Source organism: Coregonus lavaretus (assembly GCF_964263955.1).
Source record: "Coregonus lavaretus genome assembly, contig: HAP1_SCAFFOLD_217, whole genome shotgun sequence".
NCBI classification, from domain to species: Eukaryota; Metazoa; Chordata; class Actinopteri; order Salmoniformes; family Salmonidae; genus Coregonus; species Coregonus lavaretus.
The window spans coordinates 325,915-350,871 of NW_028165332.1; the positions used below are offsets into that span (position 1 = coordinate 325,915).

Consider the following 24,957-nt stretch of genomic DNA (forward strand, 5'->3'; position numbering starts at 1 on the left):
CAGAAAACCACATCATCAAATAGATGCAAGAGGGACCTAAGCGATTTACATCGAATTAAACTATGACCCCTGCTGGCTTGGAGTGTGAAGTGTGTGACGCTTATTCTTTGCCTTCTAACCTTTTATTTTACTAGATGAATTCAAGGCTTAAATGTGCATTGATCTGGTATCACGAGAACTTTGCGATACAATGAAACGCTTCTTAAATTGGGTTCCAAGGAAACCAAAACGAATGTGTGGGCTTCCGTTCTGACGTCAGAACATTAGTCGAACCCACGTGGCTAACCAAAACACCATGGCGGCTGGATTCAAGTAAGTGTGCATTTTACACTCATCAAATAATCTACATGAACTGTCTGGGGTTCTTACATGCCTCCGAAATGATAGACTACCCTAACAGCCCAAGGAAGAGTGGCTTGTTCGACACGCAGGCTAATAGTTATGTAGGCTATCCAGGATCAGATGCTCTCTCTGGCTCCACCGACCATATAGGCTACTGGCACAACGAACGTTAGCTAGCTAGCAAAGTAGTTTGCCATCTAACGTTAACTAGCTAGTCACTTAGAAGTCAGTTATCTAGTTAACCAACTAATTTAATCTCTGTCCCCAGAACTGCTGAGCCCTTGGAATACCACCGGAGTTTTCTGGTTAGTAGTACTGTCTTACAGCACAGGAGGTTGGTGGCGCCTTAATTGGGGAGGACGGGCTCGTGGTAATGGCCGGAGTGGAATTGTATCAAACACATGGTTTCCATGGTTTCCAGGTGTTTGATGCCATTCCATTTGCTCCATTCCAGCCATTATTATGAGCCGTCCTCCCCTCAGCAGCCTCCACTGTCTTACGCTCATTACTTTTACACTTGGTAAATGTAAGAGTGGTTATGTTGACTTGACACTGACTGTCAGGATATGATCCCTGAACAAACCATGATAGTAATGGTGAGTTGTTCTCTGCAGAAAGAGAACTGCCGTCCTGATGGAAGGGAGCTGGGTGAATTCAGAACCACTACATTGAATATAGGTGAGTACAACTGAACTGTGAGTTAGTCCTTGGATGGGAGACCGCCTGGGAACACCAGGTGCTGTAAGCATTTTGTCCCAGTAGAGCAGGGTTCTTAAATTCTGGTCCTGGAGGGCCGAAACACTTCTGTTTTTTATTTCTACCTGGTAGTTAATTGCACTCACCTGGTGTCCCAGGTCTGAATTAGCCCCTGATTAGAAGGAGAGGATGAAAAACAGAGGTGTTTCGGCCCTCCAGGACCGGAATTAAAGAACCCTGCAGTAGAGTGTACTCTTGTGTCATGGAGCAACTGACACCCCCCCCCCCCCCCCCCAATCCTTCTCCCCCCCCCCCCCCCCCCCAATCCTTCTCCCCCCCCCCCATCCTTCTCCCCCCCCCATCCTTCTCCCCCCCCCCATCCTTCTCCCTCATCCTCCTCCCCCCCCCCCCCCTCATCCTTCTCCCCCCCCCCCCCCTCATCCTTCTCCCCCCCCCCCCCTCATCCTTCCCCCCTCCTCATCCTTCTCCCTCCCTCTCTCCAGGTTCTATATCCACAGCAGACGGCTCAGCCCTGGTGAAGATTGGAAACACCACAGTCATGTGCGGCATTAAAGGGGTGAATAGTAACCGCTCTTCTTTACTCTCTCCTCAATTAAACAACTAAAGCAGCACCTTGGTAACACCTCGCCTAACAACCTAACTCATTCCCCATTGTATTTTTATCCACAGGAACTGGCAAACCCACCAGTGGATGCACCCAATAAAGGTTACATTGGTAAGTGGAAGAGGATACCATTGGAATTTCTTATACAATTTCTACCAAGATATAGAGCAAAAACATGATTTGTTAATGTTTCAACAACTTTACATTGCCTTGCTGAGTAGGAAGTGTATAAACCAGCTGTAACCATTGACCTGTGTGTGTATATACTGTATGTGTATATATGTCTCTGTGTATGTTTGTCTCTCTCAGTACCCAATGTAGACCTGCCTCCTCTGTGCTCGTCACGGTTCCGTCCTGGACCACCTGGGGAACAGGCCCAGGCTGCCAGCCAGTTCATCTCTGATGTCATCGAGAGGTAAGTCAGTGTATATTTAAAGGCCCAGTGCAGTAAAAAAAATGTGATTTTCCTGTTTTTATATACACTGAGTGTAATTTTTTTAAAATTAGGGACACCTTCCTAATATTTAGTTGCACCCCCTTTTGCCCTCAGAAGAGCCTCAATTCATCGGGGCATGGACTCTACAAGGTGTCGAAAGCGTTCCACAGGGATGCTGGCCCATGTTGACTCCAATGCTTGCCACAGTTGTGTCAAGTTGGCTGGATGTCCTTTGGGTGGTGGACCATTCTTGATACACACAGGAAACTGTTGAGCGTGAAAAACCCAGCAGTGTTGCAGTTCTTGACACAAACCGGTGCGCCTGGCACCTACTACCATACCCCGTTCAAAAGGCACTTCAATATTTTGTCTTGCCCATTCACCCTCTGAATGGCACACATACACAATCCATGTCTCAAGGCTTAAAAGTCCTTCTTTAACCTGTCTCCTCCCCTTCATCTACACTGATTTGAAGTGGATTTAACAAGTGACATCAATAAGGGATCATAGCTTTCACCTGGATTCACCTGGTCAGTCTGTCATGGAAAGAGCAGGTGTTCCTAATGTTTTGTACACTCAGTGTATAGCTCCACACTGAGGTGGGAATAACACTGTGAAAGTGATGATAATGCCTTTTTTAGTTTAAGAGCTGTTTGAAAAGACCACCTGAAATGGTTAGTGGTATTTGAGATTTCGTAAATACTTACTAATGAAGGAGATGGTCTTATCCCAACAGTCAGTGTTTACTAGGAGTTTAACGTTCTTTTGCCTTGCAGCTCTGCCGTGATACAGAAAGAGGAGTTATGCATAGTGAAAGGAAAGGTAAAGTCGTGTTAACTTCATCATGTGACAACCTGAGAGGACTGTTTTCACACTGTTGTACTTTCACAGCTTAGTGCACGTAGGCTACCAGGGTTGGGGTCAATTCCATCGCAACGTCAGTCAATTCAGAACGTAAACCACATTCCAATCCCAAAATGTTCCTCATTGAACAGCATTGTTAGAGAATTGGAATTTCATTGCACTGAGATTTGATTTGACTTGACCTCAACCATGCACCACCTCAGATTTGCCTGTTACTGATTCTAGTTCTCAGCTGTGATTCTGATACTTGGCTCTACTGCTCGCTAGCTGTGCTAAGTCCTGGACTGTGACATTGTGTTCTGTGTGTTTGTGCCCGCTAGTTGTGTTGGGTCCTGTACTGTGACATCATGTGTCTGGACTACGATGGCAACTTGTTGGACGCCTGTCTCATCGCTCTGCTGGCTGCTCTTAAGAACGGTGAGACCTGGGGTCTATTCGTTAGTCAGATTGCATTGCAAAACATTTTGTCTGTCTGCAAAACAATTTTACAACTGAAAACGTTTACTACAAACAAAACGTTTTGCAATGGAAAAACAAGCGTTTCCTAGAGTTTGCAACAGACAAAACATTTTGCAACGAAAAACAAGCATTTCCTAGAGTTTGCAACAGACAAAACGTTTTGTAACGTAATCCGACTAATGAATACACCCCTGCTGACATTTTCACCTTGCTGTTGTAGTGTACATGAGACTGGCTCATGGTTTCTGATGGTAGCCCAAAACCAGTGTCAGAGGAGGAATTTCCTCTTGGTCTCGCGGTCAAGACGTTGGTTTCTCCCCCGTCGGAGACCCGAGTTCAGATCCTGCCCGTGACACTGTGTCACTTCCTGTTTAAGAGAGTTTTAGTGAGGGATGTGATTGGCTCAGCAGTAACGGGTCCATTTAACAGTAACCGGCTACTGGTGTAATCAAGATAGCTTTGACCTCATGTCATAGCTGTACATCATTTTCTCAGTATGACCTTAGGAAAATGAGGAATTCCTGATTTTTGATTTGGAAAAACATCTTCTTCTGGTATAATATATTATGCTATTGTTCCCTGGTTTCACACAGCGCGTCTCCCGGAGGTGACCGTTAACAAGGAGACAGCGGTTCCTGAGGTAAACCTGGAGAACAGGAGAGGTCTGAAGATCCACAAACACCCTGTTGGGGCCTCTTTCACTGTGTTTGATGAGTAAGTGTCTTTCATTCACATTCATCACTCGGGACCATTTTCTGTTTTATTTCACACCCAGAAAGGAGATTAAGCTAATTCAAATGGAATTTGAATGATTTACTATGGAGTTATTGTGATGTGAGTTGTTACCATGGAGATGTATTATATCAGTGGTCACCAACATTTTCTGAGTCAAGATCACTTTCGGCGTCAAAAAGCAAGCAGAGATCTACCGCTCATTTTTTTTTATTTTTTAAACATTACTTTAAAAAATGTAACATTAACCTAATAAAAATGAGATTTGTGCATTAGGCCTAATACATTATCACAGCGTATTGGCTATATGCCTGGACTCTCTATTGTTATTCTCAGACCATATTTTATTTAAAAACTTGAGCTTTGATAACAAAACAGATCAGTTGGTGTAGCACTTGCGAGGCACATCTGAGCATAAATGGAAGTATTTGCAAATAATTCGCTTTTTTATTTTACTGGACTGATGGTACCTGCATCTGATGATCATGGTGCTTTCAAGACAACTGGGAACTTGGGGGGAAAAAAACGAGGTGAAATCATGACATCAGTGAACTTTAGGTCGGAAAGTCGGAGCTCTAGAAAAATGTCAGTTTCTGACTTGGAATTCCGAGTTGGATGACCGTTCAAAACGTTTTTTTTCCCTAGTTCCCAGTTGTCTTGAACACAGCATTAGTCTGAGCGGAGGGAGGGAGAGAGCAGCAGAGGGTCCGCCTCTCACGGTCCCTGCTCTCTCCTTCCTTTCCTCCGGTGAGACTGACCAGAGAGAGGGGACACCGTCTTCCACCTGATGGCCAAACTCTAGTCACACCGCATCTGCCTCAGCCACAAATTCATGTTGTTCCTATGACCAGAGAAAGTGAAATATTCCTCAATATTAAAATAATAAAAACGCAGGGCTATCGATACACTTGGCTACTTATTCATTGCAGCGCGAGTGGAAGTAGAGAGAAACGTGTTTTATGTTTCGTAATGGTGTTGAATAAAACTTTAAACATGAACTCACTCATAAAAACAGTAGCTCTTTGCTGTATTCTTTGACAGTCTCTCTCTCTGGTCATGGTTATAAAAGTTATGAAAATCTCAGGTAGTCTAGTATCAAACTTTGCTGTGGCCGAGGTTGTGGAAGTTGTAGGTAGGCACGGTGATTTTAGCTATCCGATTGGCCAGCGCAGTAGGCACGGTGATTTGAGCTATCCGATTGGCCAGCGCAGTAGGCACACTCGATTTAGCCACATCTCCCGGTCCACAGAGTTTGTCTTTTCAGCCAAGTTAAATGATTAAAAATGGGAACACTTTGCCTACCCAGTGTGCAGGGCTTCTGAATCAACTGTAACCTACCGCCAACAGGGCTTCTGAATCAACTGTAACCTACCGCCAACAGGGCTTCTGAATCAACTGTACCTACCGCCAACAGGGCTTCTGAATCAACTGTAACCTACCGCCAACAGGGCTTCTGAATCAACTGTACCTACTGCCAACAGGGCTTCTGAATCAACTGTACCTACCGCCAACAGGGCTTCTGAATCAACTGTACCTACCGCCAACAGGGCTTCTGAATCAACTGTAACCTACCGCCAACAGGGCTTCTGAATCAACTGTACCTACCGCCAACAGGGCTTCTGAATCAACTGTAACCTACCGCCAACAGGGCTTCTGAATCAACTGTACCTACCGCCAACAGGGCTTCTGAATCAACTGTACCTACCGCCAACAGGGCTTCTGAATCAACTGTAACCTACCGCCAACAGGGCTTCTGAATCAACTGTACCTACCGCCAACAGGGCTTCTGAATCAACTGTACCTACCGCCAACAGGGCTTCTGAATCAACTGTACCTACCGCCAACAGGGCTTCTGAATCAACTGTAACCTACCGCCAACAGGGCTTCTGAATCAACTGTACCTACCGCCAACAGGGCTTCTGAATCAACTGTACCTACCGCCAACTTGTCCTGTGTAGCTCCATAATGATGGTTGTAACAGTCGTCTGTCCTGTGTAGCTCCATAATGATGGTTGTAACAGCCGTCTGTCCTGTGTAGCTCCATAATGATCGTCGACCCCACCGCTGAGGAAGAGAGCCTGTCTACAGCCACAATCACAGTGGTAACAGACGAGGAAGAGCGACTCTGTGCCCTCCACAAGCCAGGTCAGAGAAACGCACTGTCTGGTCCCCCTAACATTACCACACTACACACTGTCTGGCCCCCTAACATTACCACACTACACACTGTCTGGTCCCCTAACATTACCACACTACACACTGTCTGGTCCCCTAACATTACCACACTACACACTGTCTGGTCCCCTAACATTACCATAACCCACTCCTATAGACACTGCCCAAACTAACCCGCCTGTCAATCTCTAACCCCTTCCTTAGTCCTCACTGCTCAGTACTAAATCCACCACTACCTAGCCTCTTTCCCCAGTCCTCTTGCCACTTACCCAGCCCCAAATCATCGATGACGTAGTCCTCACAGTGACCGCACGTACAGTGGGGAAAAAAAAGTATTTAGTCAGCCACCAATTGTGCAAGTTCTCCCACTTAAAAAGATGAGGGGCTCGTAATTTTCATCATAGGTACACGTCAACTATGACAGACAAATTGAGAAAAAATAATCCAGAAAATCACATTGTAGGATTTTTAATGAATTTATTTGCAAATTATGGTGGAAAATAAGTATTTGGTCACCTACAAACAAGCAAGATTTCTGGCTCTCACAGACCTGTAACTTCTTCTTTAAGAGGCTCCTCTGTCCTCCACTCGTTACCCGTAGTAATGGCACCTGTTTGAACTTGTTATCAGTATAAAAGACACCTGTCCACAACCTCAAACAGTCACACTCCAAACTCCACTATGGCCAAGACCAAAGAGCTGTCAAAGGACACCAGAAACAAAATTGTAGACCTGCACCAGGCTGGGAAGACTGAATCTGCAATAGGTAAGCAGCTTGGTTTGAAGAAATCAACTGTGGGAGCAATTATTAGGAAATGGAAGACATACAAGACCACTGATAATCTCCCTCGATCTGGGGCTCCACGCAAGATCTCACCCCGTGGGGTCAAAATGATCACAAGAACGGTGAGCAAAAATCCCAGAACCACACGGGGGGGACCTAGTGAATGACCTGCAGAGAGCTGGGACCAAAGTAACAAAGCCTACCATCAGTAACACACTACGCCGCCAGGGACTCAAATCCTGCAGTGCCAGACGTGTCCCCCTGCTTAAGCCAGTACATGTCCAGGCCCGTCTGAAGTTTGCTAGAGTGCATTTGGATGATCCAGAAGAGGATTGGGAGAATGTCATATGGTCAGATGAAACCAAAATAGAACTTTTTGGTAAAAACTCAACTCGTCGTGTTTGGAGGACAAAGAATGCTGAGTTGCATCCAAAGAACACCATACCTGGGGTGGAAACATCATGCTTTGGGGCTGTTTTTCTGCAAAGGGACCAGGACGACTGATCCGTGTAAAGGAAAGAATGAATGGGGCCATGTATCGTGAGATTTTGAGTGAAAACCTCCTTCCATCAGAAAGGGCATTGAAGATGAAACGTGGCTGGGTCTTTCAGCATGACAATGATCCCAAACACACCGCCCGGGCAACGAAGGAGTGGCTTCGTAAGAAGCATTTCAAGGTCCTGGAGTGGCCTAGCCAGTCTCCACATCTCAACCCCATAGAAAATCTTTGGAGGGAGTTGAAAGTCCGTGTTGCCCAGCGACAGCCCCAAAACATCACTGCTCTAGATGAGATCTGCATGGAGGAATGGGCCAAAATACCAGCAACAGTGTGTGAAAACCTTGTGAAGACTTACAGAAAACGTTTGACCTGTGTCATTGCCAACAAAGGGTATATAACAAAGTATTGAGAAACTTTTGTTATTGACCAAATACTTATTTTCCACCATAATTTGCAAATAAATAAATTAAAAATCCTACAATGTGATTTTCTGGATTTCTTTTTCTCATTTTGTCTGTCATAGTTGACGTGTACCTATGATGAAAATTACAGGCCTCTCTCATCTTTTTAAGTGGGAGAACTTGCACAATTGGTGGCTGACTAAATAGTTTTTTCCCCCCACTGTAGTTAGAGTTTTGACTTAAATCGGCTTGAAAATCTATGGCAAGACCTGAAAATGGTTGTCTAGCAATGATCAACAACCAATTTGACAGGGCAAATGTTGCACAATCCAGGTCTGCAAAGCTCTTAGACTTACCCAGAAAGACTGACAGCTGTAATCACTGCCATTTGATTTTAAAGATGTATTGACTCAGGGGTGTTATTTATTATTAATACCTATGTAAATACAAATATTTCTGTATTTCAGTTTCAATAAATTTGCAAAAATGTCTAAAAACATTTTCACTTCGTCATTATGGGGTATTGTGTGTAGCTGGGTGAGGGGAAAAAATAACTTTAATCCATTTTGAATTCAGGCTGTAATGACTTTCTAAAGACACTTATTTTATGATCTCTTAAAAGAACAAGTTCATAGCTGTTGTCTAAACACTCTTCTCTCCCGCTCTTCTCTCCAGGTGGCACATCATTATCAGGTGAGAAGCTTCAGGATTGTATCAGCCGGGCCACGATGAGACACAGGGAAGTCCGCAAACTCATCGACAAAGTCATACAGAGCGCCAAGACACCGAAATAAACACACACACACGTTTATTTTTCTCTAAAAGTTGTATTTTCCTGTCAATATATATTTTCTTCTTTATCACAATAAACTGCTGATAAAGACCATTTAAAACATTCTGCCTCAGTGTCCCAGAAATGTCTCTCACACACCTGATTTCTCGTAACAATATACACTTGTTGTTGACTCCCCAACCGCCCCCCACTAGTACAAGGAAATGCTGTATGAAAACGCACTCAGCATTGCATGCTGGGAAAACAAGTCCTCTGTTGTGACGGCGTCATGATCATCTTCCTGCAGAGAGAGCTATTCTGTGACCGTAAATGCCATTCTTATTTCCTACACAGTGCACTACTTTTGACCAGAGCACTTTGTAGGGGAATAGGGTTCCATTTCAGATGTCACACAGAGCCAGACACAGTCGTTCACAAGGAGTCTTCTGAGTCAGCGTCCGTTCATGAGTTAGGCTCTGTTTGAGCCAACAGGGCCACCATAGAGGACACCGTGGCATGACACAGGACAGCAGTCGGGTAGGAAACCCCTCCCACTAACAAAGAACCATCTTCATTTTTCTAACTCGTTAAAAAAAAAAAAAAAAGGTTCTTTTAAAACGTTGGTTCTGTTTCTAAAAACCTGTTCTATTGTCATCGGGACAACATGGTTCAGGCTCAAGCCCGGCCATACCAACCAAACACCCAGTGTCATAACCTCTCGTAATACGGTCATAACACTGTCATGTGACATATTGCGTTATTCTATGGCAGGTTATAAACACCTCCAGAAGTGTCAAAACCCACATTTATTTGAGGTTTTTTTCCCCTGCCAAGAAGTTTACTTTCTTAAATCGTTTGTTGTTGTTGTAATGAATTCTTCAGTCGTGTTTTTCATCATATTTTAAATAACTTGTAGAAAATACACTTTATGACACTGTCATGAAGCATTATGACCATCCTGTGTCACTTCACGACACTCAAGAAGCATTATGACCATCATAATGCCAGATAGGCCTGTCATGTACAGGCCCTTATATCAGTCAATAAGAGGGTGTCTTGTCCTGCTCCTGAAATCTGCTCCTGCATTCATCCCAGTCATCAGCAACAGAGCATTGGGGTAGTTGTATGTCTGACATCAATGTGTGCGCAATTACAATGCTAATTTAATATGGTCAATAAAAAAAAATATATATATATATATAATGGAATGTTTTGCCTTGTGTGGAAGGTTTGTGGGTTTTGACACTCTTATGTGGGTGTCACAACCAGCCATATAAGAATGCAATATGTCACAACAGGTCTAAATATATGTCACGGCAGTGTTATGAGCATATTATGACAGGTTATGACATGGTTATGACATGGTTATGACCGTGACATAACGCGTTATGACGCTGGGTAACAAAGTGTTACCCATTATTACAGCATACATTTCATCATCATCTTCTCTCCGCTACAAAAGGACAAACAAAAAGAAAAGTATTTTTGCCTGTAGTCTCCGCAGGGAGGCAAGAGAGTCTCCACAGAGAGGGAGGCAAGAGTCCACAGTGAGGGAGGCAGGGAGGCAAGAGTCCACAGTGAGGGAGGCAGGGAGGCAAGAGAGTCTCCACAGTGAGGGAGGCAGGGAGGCAAGAGAGTCCACAGTGAGGGAGGATAGAGTGCAGTATGGATCATTCATCTCTTCATGAAGGGGGGGGGTGTGTGAGGGGATTGGTTTTCTCTCCATGATTTGGGGCGGTGCCGTGGCGTTGCTCACCTTCTTGGTTGGCTGGGGGTCATTTTATGAGTGTGTTTGTGTGTGTGGTTAGGGGGTCGTCATCGTCATGATTTGGGGAGGGGCTGCGGCGTGCTCCTCTTCCTCTTACTTCTTGGTTGGCTGGCGGTATGTAGCTGTGGCCCCGCCCCCACCATAGCCATTTGCTGCTGCTGCATTTGGTGCAAGAATTGCAACTGATGGAGTGATAGAGAGAGAGATGGAGAAGGATGGGAGAGATGGGAGAGATGAGAGAGAGAGAGGGAGAGATGGAGAAGGATGGAGAAGGATGGAGTGATAGAGGGAGAGATGGAGAAGGATGGGAGAGATGGGAGAGATGAGAGAGAGAGAGGGAGAGATGGAGAAGGATGGGAGAGATGAGAGAGAGAGAGGGAGAGATGGAGAAGGATGGGAGAGATGGGAGAGATGAGAGAGAGAGAGGGAGAGATGGAGAAGGATGGGAGAGATGGGAGAGATGAGAGAGAGAGAGGGAGAGATGGAGAAGGATGGAGAAGGATGGAGTGATAGAGGGAGAGATGGAGAAGGATGGGAGAGATGGGAGAGATGAGAGAGAGAGAGGGAGAGATGGAGAAGGATGGGAGAGATGGGAGAGATGAGAGAGAGAGAGGGAGAGATGGAGAAGGATGGGAGAGATGGGAGAGATGAGAGAGAGAGAGGGAGAGATGGAGAAGGATGGGAGAGATGGGAGAGATGAGAGAGAGAGAGGGAGAGATGGAGAAGGATGGAGAAGGATGGAGTGATAGAGGGAGAGATGGAGAAGGATGGGAGAGATGGGAGAGATGAGAGAGAGAGAGGGAGAGATGGAGAAGGATGGGAGAGATGGGAGAGATGAGAGAGAGAGAGGGAGAGATGGAGAAGGATGGGAGAGATGGGAGAGATGAGAGAGAGAGAGGGAGAGATGGAGAAGGATGGGAGAGATGGGAGAGATGAGAGAGAGAGAGATGGAGAAGGATGGGAGAGATGGGAGAGATGAGAGAGAGAGAGGGAGAGATGGAGAAGGATGGAGAAGGATGGAGTGATAGAGGGAGAGATGGAGAGGGAGAAGGAGGGAGAGATGAGAGAGAGAGAGATGAGAGAGAGGGAGAGATGAGGGAGAGATGAGAGAGAGGGAGAGATGAGAGAGAGGGAGAGATGAGAGAGAGGGAGAGATGAGAGAGAGAGAGGGAGAGATGGAGAAGGATGGAGAAGGATGGAGTGATAGAGGGAGAGATGGAGAGGGAGAAGGAGGGAGAGATGAGAGAGAGAGAGATGAGAGAGAGGGAGAGATGAGGGAGAGATGAGAGAGAGGGAGAGATGAGAGAGAGGGAGAGATGAGAGAGAGGGAGAGATGAGAGAGAGAGAGATGAGAGAGAGGGAGAGATGAGAGAGAGGGAGAGATGAGGGAGAGATGAGAGAGAGGGAGAGATGAGAGAGGGGGATGGAGAGGGAGAAGGAGGGAGAGAGGGATATGAGAGAGAGAGCGAGAGAGGGAGATGGAGGGATGGAGAGGGAGATGGATGGAGAGGGAGAAGGATGGAGTGATAGAGAGAGGGATGGAGAGGGAGAAGGATGGAGGGAGGGAGAGTGAGGGATAGAGAGAGGGGGATGGAGAGGAAGAAGGATGGAGGGAGAGATTGAGGGATAGAGAGAGGGGGATGGATGGAGAGAGAGATGGAGATTGAGGGAGATAGAGGGATGGAGAGAGCGGGAGAGAAAGGGATGAGAGAGAGAGATGGAGAGTGGGAGAGAGAGAGATGGAGAGGGAATAAAATAACAGGTCAGTTCAATGGCATGGACTCTGGGTAACCCTTTACCTGGACCTTCCGTCATAACAGCCCAAATTCAGCCAGTTTCTGTATTCAACAAAGCCACAGCTTTGCTTGTTGGCTCAAACAGACTGGCACCCAGATTAGCATTATGTGAAACCATAACAGTATCAGATTAGCATAATGTGAACCCATAACAGTATCAGATTAGCATAATGTGAACCCATAACAGTATAAGATTAGCATAATGTGAACCCATAACAGTATAAGATTAGCATAATGTGAACCCATAACAGTATCAGATTAGCATCATGTGAACCCTTAACAGTATCAGATTAGCATCATGTGAACCCTTAACAGTATCAGATTAGCATCATGTGAACCCATAACAGTATCAGATTAGCATCATGTGAACCCATAACAGTATAAGATTAGCATAATGTGAACCCATAACAGTATCAGCATCATGTGAACCCATAACAGTATCAGATTAGCATTGTGAAACCATAACAGTATCAGATTAGCATTATGTGAAACCATAACAGTATCAGATTAGCATTATGTGAAACCATAACAGTATCAGATTAGCATCATGTGAACCCATAACAGTATCAGCATCATGTGAACCCATAACAGTATCAGATTAGCATTGTGAAACCATAACAGTATCAGATTAGCATCATGTGAACCCTTAACAGTATCAGATTAGCATTATGTGAACCCATAACAGTATCAGATTAGCATTATGTGAACCCATAACAGTATCAGATTAGCATTATGTGAACCCATAACAGTATCAGATTAGCATTATGTGAAACCATAACAGTATCAGATTAGCATCATGTGAAACCATAACAGTATCAGATTAGCATCATGTGAACCCATAACAGTATCAGATTAGCATTATGTGAAACCATAACAGTATCAGATTAGCATCATGTGAAACCATAACAGTATCAGATTAGCATTATGTGAACCCATAACAGTATCAGATTAGCATTATGTGAAACCATAACAGTATCAGATTAGCATCATGTGAAACCATAACAGTATCAGATTAGCATCATGTGAAACCATAACAGTATCAGATTAGCATTATGTGAAACCATAACAGTATCAGATTAGCATCATGTGAAACCATAACAGTATCAGATTAGCATCATGTGAACCCATAACAGTATCAGATTAGCATTATGTGAAACCATAACAGTATCAGATTAGCATTATGTGAAACCATAACAGTATCAGATTAGCATTATGTGAAACCATAACAGTATCAGATTAGCATCATGTGAACCCATAACAGTATCAGCATCATGTGAACCCATAACAGTATCAGCATCATGTGAACCCATAACAGTATCAGATTAGCATTATGTGAAACCATAACAGTATCAGATTAGCATCATGTGAACCCATAACAGTATCAGTGAAATAATCTAGCAGTTTTGACACACTTAGCTCATTATTAAGAATATGTAGCTAGGACAATGAAGGAGATAATGATTGGTTTGTATAAGCAGAGCTTTCCTATACAGGAAAATCAAGAGATTGAGGAATATAGTTAATTTATGACACAGTTAAACAGGCTCTGGTACTAATAGGAGGCCCAGGGAACATGTTCACCCATTCTCTCAGTTTACAACATACTATAGCATATATGAGTGTGGTAGTCAGACAGACAGGATGCTCTGGGTTAGTACAGCTGAGATGAAGCTTGGAGGGAGTGTGGAGGGGTGAAGGGAGGGAGTGTGGAGGGGTGAAGGGAGGGAGTGTGGAGGGGTGAAGGGAGGGAGTGTGGAGGGGTGAAGGGAGGGAGTGTGGAGGGGTGGAGGGAGTGTGGAGGGGTGGAGGGAGGGGTGGAGGGAGGGAGTGTGGAGGGGTGAAGGGAGGGAGTGTGGAGGGGTGAAGGGAGGGAGTGTGGAGGGGTGAAGGGAGGGAGTGTGGAGGGGTGAAGGGAGGGAGTGTGGAGGGAAGGAGGGAGTGTGGAGGGAAGGAGGGAGTGTGGAGGGGTGAAGGGAGGGAGGGAGTGTGGAGGGGTGAAGGGAGGGAGGGAGTGTGGAGGGGTGAAGGGAGGGAGGGAGTGTGGAGGGTTGAAGGGAGGGAGGGAGTGTGGAGGGTTGAAGGGAGGGAGTGTGGAGGGGTGAAGGGAGGGAGTGTGGAGGGGTGAAGCTTGGAGGGAGTGTGGAGGGGTGAAGGGAAGGAGTGTGGAGGGGTGAAGGGAAGGAGGGAGTGTGGAGGGGTGAAGGGAAGGAGGGAGTGTGGAGGGGTGAAGGGAAGGAGGGAGTGTGGAGGGGTGAAGGGAGGGAGGGAGTGTGGAGGGGTGAAGGGAGGGAGGGAGTGTGGAGGGGTGAAGGGAAGGAGGGAGTGTGGAGGGGTGAAGGGAGGGAGGGAGTGTGGAGGGGTGAAGGGAGGGAGGGAGTGTGGAGGGGTGAAGGGAGGGAGGGAGTGTGGAGGGGTGAAGGGAAGGAGGGAGTGTGGAGGGGTGAAGGGAGGGAGTGTGGAGGGGTGAAGGGAGGGAGTGTGGAGGGGTGAAGGGAGGGAGGGAGTGTGGAGGGGTGAAGGGAGGGAGTGTGGAGGGGTGAAGCTTGGAGGGAGTGTGGAGGGGTGGAGGGAAGGAGGGAGTGTGGAGGGGTGAAGGGAGGGAGGGAGTGTGGAGGGGTGGAGCGAAGGAGAGAGTGTGGAGGGGTGAAGGGAAGGAGGGAGTGTGGAGGGGTGAAGGGAGGGAGGGAGTGTGGAGGGGTGGAGCGAAGGAGAGAGTGTGGAGGGGTGGAGCGAAGGAGAGAGTGTGGAGGGGTGGAGCGAAGGAGAGAGTGTGGAGGGGTGAAGGGAAGGAGGGAGTGTGGAGGGGTGAAGGGAGGGAGGGAGTGTGGAGGGGTGGAGCGAAGGAGAGAGTGTGGAGGGGTGGAGCGAAGGAGAGAGTGTGGAGGGGTGAAGGGAAGGAGGGAGTGTGGAGGGGTGAAGGGAGGGAGGGAGTGTGGAGGGGTGGAGCGAAGGAGGGAGTGTGGAGGGGTGAAGGGAAGGAGGGAGTGTGGAGGGGTGAAGGGAGGGAGGGAGTGTGGAGGGGTGAAGGGAGGGAGGGAGTGTGGAGGGGTGGAGGGAAGGAGGGAGTGTGGAGGGGTGGAGGGAAGGGAGGGAGTGTGGAGGGGTGAAGGGAGGGAGGGAGTGTGGAGGGGGAAGGAGGGAGTGTGGAGGGTGAGGGGAAGGAGGGAGTGTGGAGGGGTGAAGGGAGGGAGGGAGTGTGGAGGGGTGGAGGGAAGGAGGGAGTGTGGAGGGGTGAAGGGAAGGAGGGAGTGTGGAGGGGTGAAGGGAAGGGAGGGAGTGTGGAGGGGTGAAGGGAGGGAGGGAGTGTGGAGGGGTGGAGCGAAGGAGAGAGTGTGGAGGGGTGAAGGGAGGGAGGGAGTGTGGAGGGGTGAAGGGAGGGAGGGAGTGTGGAGGGGTGAAGGGAGGGAGGGAGTGTGGAGGGGTGAAGGGAGGGAGGGAGTGTGGAGGGGGTGAAGGGAAGGAGGGAGTGTGGAGGGGTGAAGGGAGGGAGGGAGTGTGGAGGGGTGGAGCGAAGGAGAGAGTGTGGAGGGGTGGAGCGAAGGAGAGAGTGTGGAGGGGTGGAGCGAAGGAGAGAGTGTGGAGGGGTGAAGGGAAGGAGGGAGTGTGGAGGGGTGAAGGGAGGGAGGGAGTGTGGAGGGGTGGAGCGAAGGAGAGAGTGTGGAGGGGTGGAGCGAAGGAGAGAGTGTGGAGGGGTGAAGGGAAGGAGGGAGTGTGGAGGGGTGAAGGGAGGGAGGGAGTGTGGAGGGGTGGAGCGAAGGAGGGAGTGTGGAGGGGTGAAGGGAAGGAGGGAGGGAGTGTGGAGGGGTGAAGGGAGGGAGGGAGTGTGGAGGGGTGGAGGGAAGGAGGGAGTGTGGAGGGGTGGAGGGAAGGAGGGAGTGTGGAGGGGTGAAGGGAGGGAGGGAGTGTGGAGGGGTGGAGGGAAGGAGGGAGTGTGGAGGGGTGAAGGGAGGGAGGGAGTGTGGAGGGGTGGAGGGAAGGAGGGAGTGTGGAGGGGTGAAGGGAAGGAGGGAGTGTGGAGGGGTGAAGGGAAGGAGGGAGTGTGGAGGGAAGGAGGGAGTGTGGAGGGGTGGAGGAAGGTGGAGGGGTGAAGGGAGGGAGGGAGTGTGGAGGGGTGGAGGGAAGGAGGGAGTGTGGAGGGGTGAAGGGAGGGAGGGAGTGTGGAGGGGTGGAGGGAAGGAGGGAGTGTGGAGGGGTGAAGGGAAGGAGGGAGTGTGGAGGGGTGAAGGGAAGGAGGGAGTGTGGAGGGGTGAAGGGAGGGAGGGAGTGTGGAGGGGTGGAGCGAAGGAGAGAGTGTGGAGGGGTGAAGGGAGGGAGGGAGTGTGGAGGGGTGAAGGGAGGGAGGGAGTGTGGAGGGGTGAAGGGAGGGAGGGAGTGTGGAGGGGTGAAGGGAGGGAGGGAGTGTGGAGGGGTGAAGGGAAGGAGGGAGTGTGGAGGGGTGAAGGGAGGGAGGGAGTGTGGAGGGGTGGAGCGAAGGAGAGAGTGTGGAGGGGTGGAGCGAAGGAGAGAGTGTGGAGGGGTGGAGCGAAGGAGAGAGTGTGGAGGGGTGAAGGGAAGGAGGGAGTGTGGAGGGGTGAATGGAGGGAGGGAGTGTGGAGGGGTGGAGCGAAGGAGAGAGTGTGGAGGGGTGGAGCGAAGGAGAGAGTGTGGAGGGGTGAAGGGAAGGAGGGAGTGTGGAGGGGTGAAGGGAGGGAGGGAGTGTGGAGGGGTGGAGCGAAGGAGGGAGTGTGGAGGGGTGAAGGGAAGGAGGGAGTGTGGAGGGGTGAAGGGAGGGAGGGAGTGTGGAGGGGTGAAGGGAGGGAGGGAGTGTGGAGGGGTGGAGGGAAGGAGGGAGTGTGGAGGGGTGGAGGGAAGGAGGGAGTGTGGAGGGGTGAAGGGAGGGAGGGAGTGTGGAGGGGTGGAGGGAAGGAGGGAGTGTGGAGGGGTGAAGGGAGGGAGGGAGTGTGGAGGGGTGGAGGGAAGGAGGGAGTGTGGAGGGGTGAAGGGAAGGAGGGAGTGTGGAGGGAAGGAGGGAGTGTGGAGGGGTGGAGGGAAGGAGGGAGTGTGGAGGGGTGAAGGGAAGGAGGGAGTGTGGAGGGAAGGAGGGAGTGTGGAGGGGTGGAGGGAAGGAGGGAGTGTGGAGGGGTGAAGGGAGGGAGGGAGTGTGGAGGGGTGGAGGGAAGGAGGGAGTGTGGAGGGGTGAAGGGAGGGAGGGAGTGTGGAGGGGTGGAGGGAAGGAGGGAGTGTGGAGGGGTGAAGGGAAGGAGGGAGTGTGGAGGGGTGAAGGGAAGGAGGGAGTGTGGAGGGGTGAAGGGAGGGAGGGAGTGTGGAGGGGTGGAGCGAAGGAGAGAGTGTGGAGGGGTGAAGGGAGGGAGGGAGTGTGGAGGGGTGAAGGGAGGGAGGGAGTGTGGAGGGGTGAAGGGAGGGAGGGAGTGTGGAGGGGTGAAGGGAGGGAGGGAGTGTGGAGGGGTGAAGGGAAGGAGGGAGTGTGGAGGGGTGAAGGGAGGGAGGGAGTGTGGAGGGGTGGAGCGAAGGAGAGAGTGTGGAGGGGTGGAGCGAAGGAGAGAGTGTGGAGGGGTGGAGCGAAGGAGAGAGTGTGGAGGGGTGAAGGGAAGGAGGGAGTGTGGAGGGGTGAATGGAGGGAGGGAGTGTGGAGGGGTGGAGCGAAGGAGAGAGTGTGGAGGGGTGGAGCGAAGGAGAGAGTGTGGAGGGGTGAAGGGAAGGAGGGAGTGTGGAGGGGTGAAGGGAGGGAGGGAGTGTGGAGGGGTGGAGCGAAGGAGGGAGTGTGGAGGGGTGAAGGGAAGGAGGGAGTGTGGAGGGGTGAAGGGAGGGAGGGAGTGTGGAGGGGTGAAGGGAGGGAGGGAGTGTGGAGGGGTGGAGGGAAGGAGGGAGTGTGGAGGGGTGGAGGGAAGGAGGGAGTGTGGAGGGGTGAAGGGAGGGAGGGAGTGTGGAGGGGTGGAGGGAAGGAGGGAGTGTGGAGGGGTGAAGGGAGGGAGGGAGTGTGGAGGGGTGGAGGGAAGGAGGGAGTGTGGAGGGGTGAAGGGAAGGAGGGAGTGTGGAGGGGTGAAGGGAAGGAGGGAGTGTGGAGGGGTGAAGGGAGGGAGGGAGTGTGGAGGGGTGGAGCGAAGGAGAGAGTGTGGAGGGGTGAAGGGAGGGAGGGAGTGTGGAGGGGTGAAGGGAGGGAGGGAGTGTGGAGGGGTGAAGGGAGGGAGGGAGTGTGGAGGGGTGAAGGGAAGGAGGGAGTGTGGAGGGGTGAAGGGAAGGAGGGAGTGTGGAGGGGTGAAGGGAAGGAGGGAGTGTGGAGGGGTGAAGGGAAGGAGGGAGTGTGGAGGGGTGAAGGGAGGGAGTGTGGAGGGGTGAAGGGAGGGAGGGAGTGTGGAGGGGTGAAGGGAGGGAGGGAGTGTGGAGGGGTGAAGGGAGGGAGGGAGTGTGGAGGGGTGAAGGGAGGGAGGGAGTGTGGAGGGGTGAAGGGAGGGAGGGAGTGTGGAGGGGTGAAGGGAGGGAGTGTGGAGGGGTGAAGGGAGGGAGTGTGGAGGGGTGAAGGGAGGGAGGGAGTGTGGAGGGGTGAAGGGAGGGAGGGAGTGTGGAGGGAAGGAGGGAGTGTGGAGGGGTGAAGGGAAGGAGAGAGTGTGGAGGGGTGAAGCGAAGGAGGGAGTGTGGAGGGGTGAAGGGAGGGAGGGAGTGTGGAGGGAAGGAGGGAGTGTGGAGGGGTGAAGCGAAGGAGGGAGTGTGGAGGGGTGAAGGGAAGGAGAGAGTGTGGAGGGGTGAAGCGAAGGAGGGAGTGTGGAGGGGTGAAGGGAGGGAGGGAGTGTGGAGGGAAGGAGGGAGTGTGGAGGGGTCAAGGGAAGGAGGGAGTGTGGAGGGGTGAAGGGAGAGAGGGAGTGTGGAGGGGTCAAGATAGAGGAGTAGAGAGGCAGGGAGGAATGGTTAGGAGATGAGGGAGAGGTGAAATGGGCTCAAGACAGGAGGGGTAGGGGGTAAGGAAAGGGGGTAAGGAAAGGGTGTAAGGGGGTAAGGAAAGGGTGTAAGGGGGTAAGGAAAGGGTGTAAGGGAAGGGTGTAAGGGAAGGGGGTAAGGAAAGGGTGTAAGGGGGTAAGGAAAGGGTGAAAGGGTGTAAGGAAAGGGTGTAAGGGAAGGGGGTAAGGGAAGGGTGTAAGGAAAGGGTGTAAGGGGGTAAGGAAAGGGTGAAAGGGTGTAAGGGGGTAAGGAAAGGGTGAAAGGGTGTATGGAAAGGGGGTAAGGGGTTAGGAGTGTGTGGGGGTCAAGCAGCACCAGTGACACAGACAGACAGGAAGTTAGCCTCTCTTTGGGCCAAGATGAAGCAGAAAGATCATCATCAACTGTGACCCCGGTAACAACAGACAACCATGCTAAGCAACCAGCAGAGTCTGTTGGGTGCAGTCAGGCTAAAGTAAGTCAGCAACTTCAACTTAAATGGTGCTTTTCTTTTTCAACAAGACTTAGTTAATGGGGTGAGAATAGATACAATGAAAATTAAAACTCATGCTTTGTGTGTTAACTTAAAATTAAATAAAAAGATTTGAATGAAATTTAAAAATCGGACAAAAACACTAAAATAGCTGTTAATGGTTTTATGTGGAAGTAATACAAAGCAGTAAAACTAAACCATGCCTGCTATTTGAACAGGCTGTTAGTGGCGCGTGTTGCAAGTGAAGTACCACAGACTCTACTTGCTATTCAATCCAACAGAAACAAAGCAAACACAAGATGGAGTTGATGAGAGGGCTCGGAATGAGAGTGGAATGGACCTAGCTGCGACAGAGAGAAAATAACTACTTGAAACGACTGGCACTGCAAAGATAGTGGTTTATAAGAATTGTTGTGATATGTGGTGCAATAGAATCTAAATAGACATTTATTATTGGGAGCAGTATAAAACAGACTGCCTACCACACAGAGGTAGGTGGAGAAGCCTTCTTGGCAGGATTATTGTCTGCAGGCGTTTTAAAGGGATGTGGGTGATGAGTGTGATGTCAAAGTTGCTGCATTACTTGGACTTGTGGCTTGAGTGGGATCTGAATGACGAAATCTTTAGATATATTATGTACAGTGGTGTGAAAAAGTGTTTGCCCCCTTCCTGATTTCTTATTTGTTTGCATGTTCGTCACACTTAAATGTTTCAGATCATCAAACACATTTAAATATTAGTCAAAGATAACACAAGTAATCACAAAATGCAGTTTTGAAATGAAGGTTGTTATACATGGCCCTGTGTGAAAAAGTGATTGCCCCCTACAACCTAATAACTGGTTGGGCCACCCTTAGCAGCAACAACTGCAATCAAGCGTTTGCGATAACTTGCAATGAGTCTTTTACAGTGCTCTGGAGGAATTTTGGCCCACTCATCTTTGCAGAATTGTTGTAATTCAGCCACATTGGAGGGTTTTCGAGCATGAATTGCCTTTTTAAGGTCATGCCACAGCATCTCAATAGGATTCAGGTCAGGACTTTGACTAGGCCACTCCAAAGTCTTAATTTTGTTTTTCTTCAACCATTCACCAGACTTGCTGGTGTGTTTTGGATCATTGTCCTGCTGCAGAACCCAAGTTCGCTTCAGCTTGAGGTCACGAACAGATGGCCGGACATTCTCCTTCAGGATTTTTTGGTAGAGAGCAGAATTAATGGTTCCATTTATCACAGCAAGTCTTCCAGGTCCTGAAGCAGCAAAACAGGCCCAGACCATCACACCACCACCATATTTTACTGTTGGTATGATGTTCTTTTTCTGAAATGCGGTGTTACGCCAGATGTAATGGGACACACACACCTTCCAAAAAGTTCAGCTTTTGTCTTGTCAGTCCACAGAGTATTTTCCCAAAGGTCTTGGGGATCATCAAGATGTTTTCTGGCAAAAATGAGACGAGCCTTAATGTTCTTTTTGCTCAGCAGTGGTTTTCGTCTTGGAACTCTGCCATGCAGGCCATTTTTGCCTAGTCTCTTTCTTATGGTGGAGTCATGAACACTGACCTTAACTGAGGCAAGTGAGGCCTGCAGCTCTTTGGATGTTGTTATGGGGTCTTTTGTGACCTCTTGGATGAGTCGTCGCTGCGCTCTTGGGTTAATTTTGGTCGGCTGGCCACTCCTGGGAAGGTTCACCACTGTTCCATGTTTTCACCATTTGTGGATAATGGCTCTCACTGTGGTTCGCTGGAGTCCCAAAGCTTTAGAAATGGCTTTATAACCTTTTCCAGACTGATGGATCTCAATTACTTTCTTTCTCATTTGTTCCTGAATTTCATTGGATTTCGGCATGATGTCTAGCTTTTGAGGATCTTTTGGTCTACTTCACTTTGTCAGGTAGGTTCTATTTAAGTGATTCCTTGATTGAGAACAGATGTGGCAGTAATCAGGCCTGGGTGTGGCTAGAGGAATTGAACTCAGGTGTGATAAACCACAGTTGAGTTGTGTTATAACAGGGGGGGCAAACACTTTTTCACACAGGGCCATGTAGGTTTGGATTTTGTTTTCCCTTAATAATAACAACCTTCATTGCAAAACTGCATTTTGTGTTTACTTGTGTTATCTTTTACTAATATTTAAATTTGTTTGATGATCTGAAACATTTAAAGTGTGACAAACATGCAAACAAATAACAAATCAGGAAGGGTGCAAACACTTTTTCACACCACTGTACATGGTGTGTTAGAGTTGCTGCATTGCTTGTATCAGGTGATGTAGGCTCATATACGAGGGTAGATGTATAGATACAGTGGGGAAAAAAAGTATTTAGTCAGCCACCAATTGTGCAAGTTCTCCCACTTAAAAAGATGAGAGAGGCCTGTAATTTTCATCATAGGTACACGTCAACTATGACAAACAAAATGAGAAAAAAAAATCCAGAAAATCACATTGTAGGATTTTTAATGAATTTATTTGCAAATTATGGTGGAAAATAAGTATTTGGTCAATAACAAAAGTTTCTCAATACTTTGTTATATACCCTTTGTTGGCAATGACACAGGTCAAACGTTTTCTGTAAGTCTTCACAAGGTTTTCACACACTGTAGCTGGTATTTTGGCCCATTCCTCCATGCAGATCTCCTCTAGAGCAGTGATGTTTTGGGGCTGTCGCTGGGCAACACAGACTTTCAACTCCCTCCAAAGATTTTCTATTGGGTTGAGATCTGGAGACTGGCTAGGCCACTCCAGGACCTTGAAATGCTTCTAGACGAAGCCACTCCTTCGTTGCCCGGGCGGTGTGTTTGGGATCATTGTCATGCTGAAAGACCCAGCCACGTTTCATCTTCAATGCCCTTGCTGATGGAAGGAGGTTTTCACTCAAAAATCTCACGATACATGGCCCCATTCATTCTTTCCTTTACACAGATCAGTCGTCCTGGTCCCTTTGTAGAAAAACAGCCCCAAAGCATGATGTTTCCACCCCCATGCTTCACAGTAGGTATGGTGTTCTTTGGATGCAACTCAGCATTCTTTGTCCTCCAAACACGACGAGTTGAGTTTTTACCAAAAAGTTATATTTTGGTTTCATCTGACCATATGACATTCTCCCAATCCTCTTCTGGATCATCCAAATGCACTCTAGCAAACTTCAGACGGGCCTGGCTTAAGCAGGGGGACACGTCTGGCACTGCAGGAGTGACCATATGACATTCTCCCAATCCTCTTCTGGATCATCCAAATGCATTCTAGCAAACTTCAGACGGGCCTGGACATGTACTGGCTTAAGCAGGTGGACACGTCTGGCACTGCAGGATTTGAGTCCCTGGCAGCGTAGTGGTTTACTGATGGTAGGCTTTGTTAATTTGGTCCCAGCTCTCTGTAGGTCATTCACTAGGTCCCCCCGTGTGGTTCTGGGATTTTTGCTCACCGTTCTTGTGATCATTTTGACCCCACGGGGTGAGATCTTGCGTGGAGCCCCAGATCGAGGGAGATTATCAGTGGTCTTGTATGTCTTCCATTTCCTAATAATTGCTCCCACAGTTGATTTCTTCAAACCAAGATGCTTACCTATTGCAGATTCAGTCTTACCAGCCTGGTGCAGGTCTACAATTTTGTTTCTGGTGTCCTTTGACAGCTCTTTGGTCTTGGCCATAGTGGAGTTTGGAGTGTGACTGTTTGAGGTTGTGGACAGGTGTCTTTTATACTGATAACAAGGTCAAACAGGTGCCATTAATACAGGTAACGAGTGGAGGACAGAGGAGCCTCTTAAAGAAGAAGTTACAGGTCTGTGAGAGCCAGGAATCTTGCTTGTTTGTAGGTGACCAAATACTTATTTTCCACCATAATTTGCAAATAAATTCATTAAAAATCCTACAATGTGATTTTCTGGAATTTTTTTCCTCAATTTGTCTGTCATAGTTGACGTGTACCTATGATGAAAATTACAGGCCTCTCTCATCTTTTTAAGTGGGAGAACTTGCACAATTGGTGGCTGACTAAATACTTTTTTCCCCCACTGTATGTATAATATAGATATGTACAGTGGGGAGAACAAGTATTTGATACACTGCCGATTTTGCAGGTTTTCCTACTTACAAAGCATGTAGAGGTCTTTAATTTTTATCATAGGTACACTTCAACTGTGAGAGACGGAATCTAAAACAAAAATCCAGAAAATCACATTGTATGATTTTCAAGTAATTAATTTGCATTTTATTGCATGACATAAGTATTTGATCACCTACCAACCAGTAAGAATTCCAGCTCTCACAGATCTGTTAGTTTTTCTTTAAGAAGCCCTCCTGTTCTCCACTCATTACCTGTATTAACTGCACCTGTTTGAACTCGTTACCTGTATAAAAGACACCTGTCCACACACTCAATCAAACAGACTCCAACCTCTCCACAATGGCCAAGACCAGAGAGCTGTGTAAGGACATCAGGGATAAAATTGTAGACCTGCACAAGGCTGGGATGGGCTACAGGACAATAGGCAAGCAGCTTGGTGAGAAGGCAACAACTGTTGGCGCAATTATTAGAAAATGGAAGTAGTTCAAGATGACGGTCAATCACCCTCTGTCTGGTGCTCCATGCAAGATCTCACCTCGTGGGGCATCAATGATCATGAGGAAGGTGAGGGATCAGCCCAGAACTACACGGCAGGACCTGGTCAATGACCTGAAGAGAGCTGGGACCACAGTCTCAAAGAAAACCATTAGTAACACACTACGCTGTCATGGATTAAGATCCTGCAGCGCACGCAAGGTCCCCCTGCTCAAGCCAGCGCCTGTCCAGGCCCGTCTGAAGTTTGCCAATGACCATCTTGATGATCCAGAGGAGGAATGGGAGAAGGTCATGTGGTCTGATGAGACAAAAATAGAGCTTTTTGGTCTAAACTCCACTCGCTGTGTTTGGAGGAAGAAGAATGATGAGAACAACCCCAAGAACACCATCCCAACCGTGAAGCATGGAGGTGGAAACATCATTCTTTGGGGATGCTTTTCTGCAAAGGGGACAGGACGACTGCACCGTATTGAGGGGAAGATGGATGGGGCCATGTATCGTGAGATCTTGGCCAACAACCTCCTTCCCTCAGTAAGAGCATTGAAGATGGGTCGTGGCTGGTCTTCCAGCATGACAACGACCCGAAACACACAGCCAGGGCAACTAAGGAGTGGCTCCGTAAGAAGCATCTCAAGGTCCTGGAGTGG

General features: G+C 48.6%; 2 protein-coding genes across 2 annotated transcripts in view; one reads left to right on the forward strand and one right to left on the reverse strand.

Moving 5' to 3' along the window:
- Positions 1-248: 248 nt before the first annotated feature.
- Positions 249-8,908, forward strand: exosc8 (exosome component 8). The gene is made up of 11 exons (XM_084191092.1): positions 249-312; positions 611-647; positions 957-1,020; positions 1,542-1,615; positions 1,729-1,774; positions 1,973-2,078; positions 2,876-2,921; positions 3,284-3,380; positions 4,016-4,136; positions 6,193-6,299; positions 8,689-8,908. The coding sequence occupies exons 1-11, from the start codon at positions 296-298 to the stop codon at positions 8,805-8,807; spliced, it is 834 nt and encodes a 277-aa protein (XP_084047218.1). The 5' UTR covers positions 249-295; the 3' UTR covers positions 8,808-8,908.
- A 1,311-nt stretch (positions 8,909-10,219) lies between these two features.
- supt20 (SPT20 homolog, SAGA complex component) overlaps positions 10,220-24,957 on the reverse strand; it is a 48,194-nt gene continuing 33,456 nt past the window's right edge. The window contains exon 24 of the mRNA XM_084191091.1: positions 10,220-10,735. Within this exon, the coding sequence (XP_084047217.1) occupies positions 10,607-10,735 (129 nt within the window). The 3' untranslated portion in view covers positions 10,220-10,606. The remainder of the gene's footprint in view (positions 10,736-24,957) is intronic.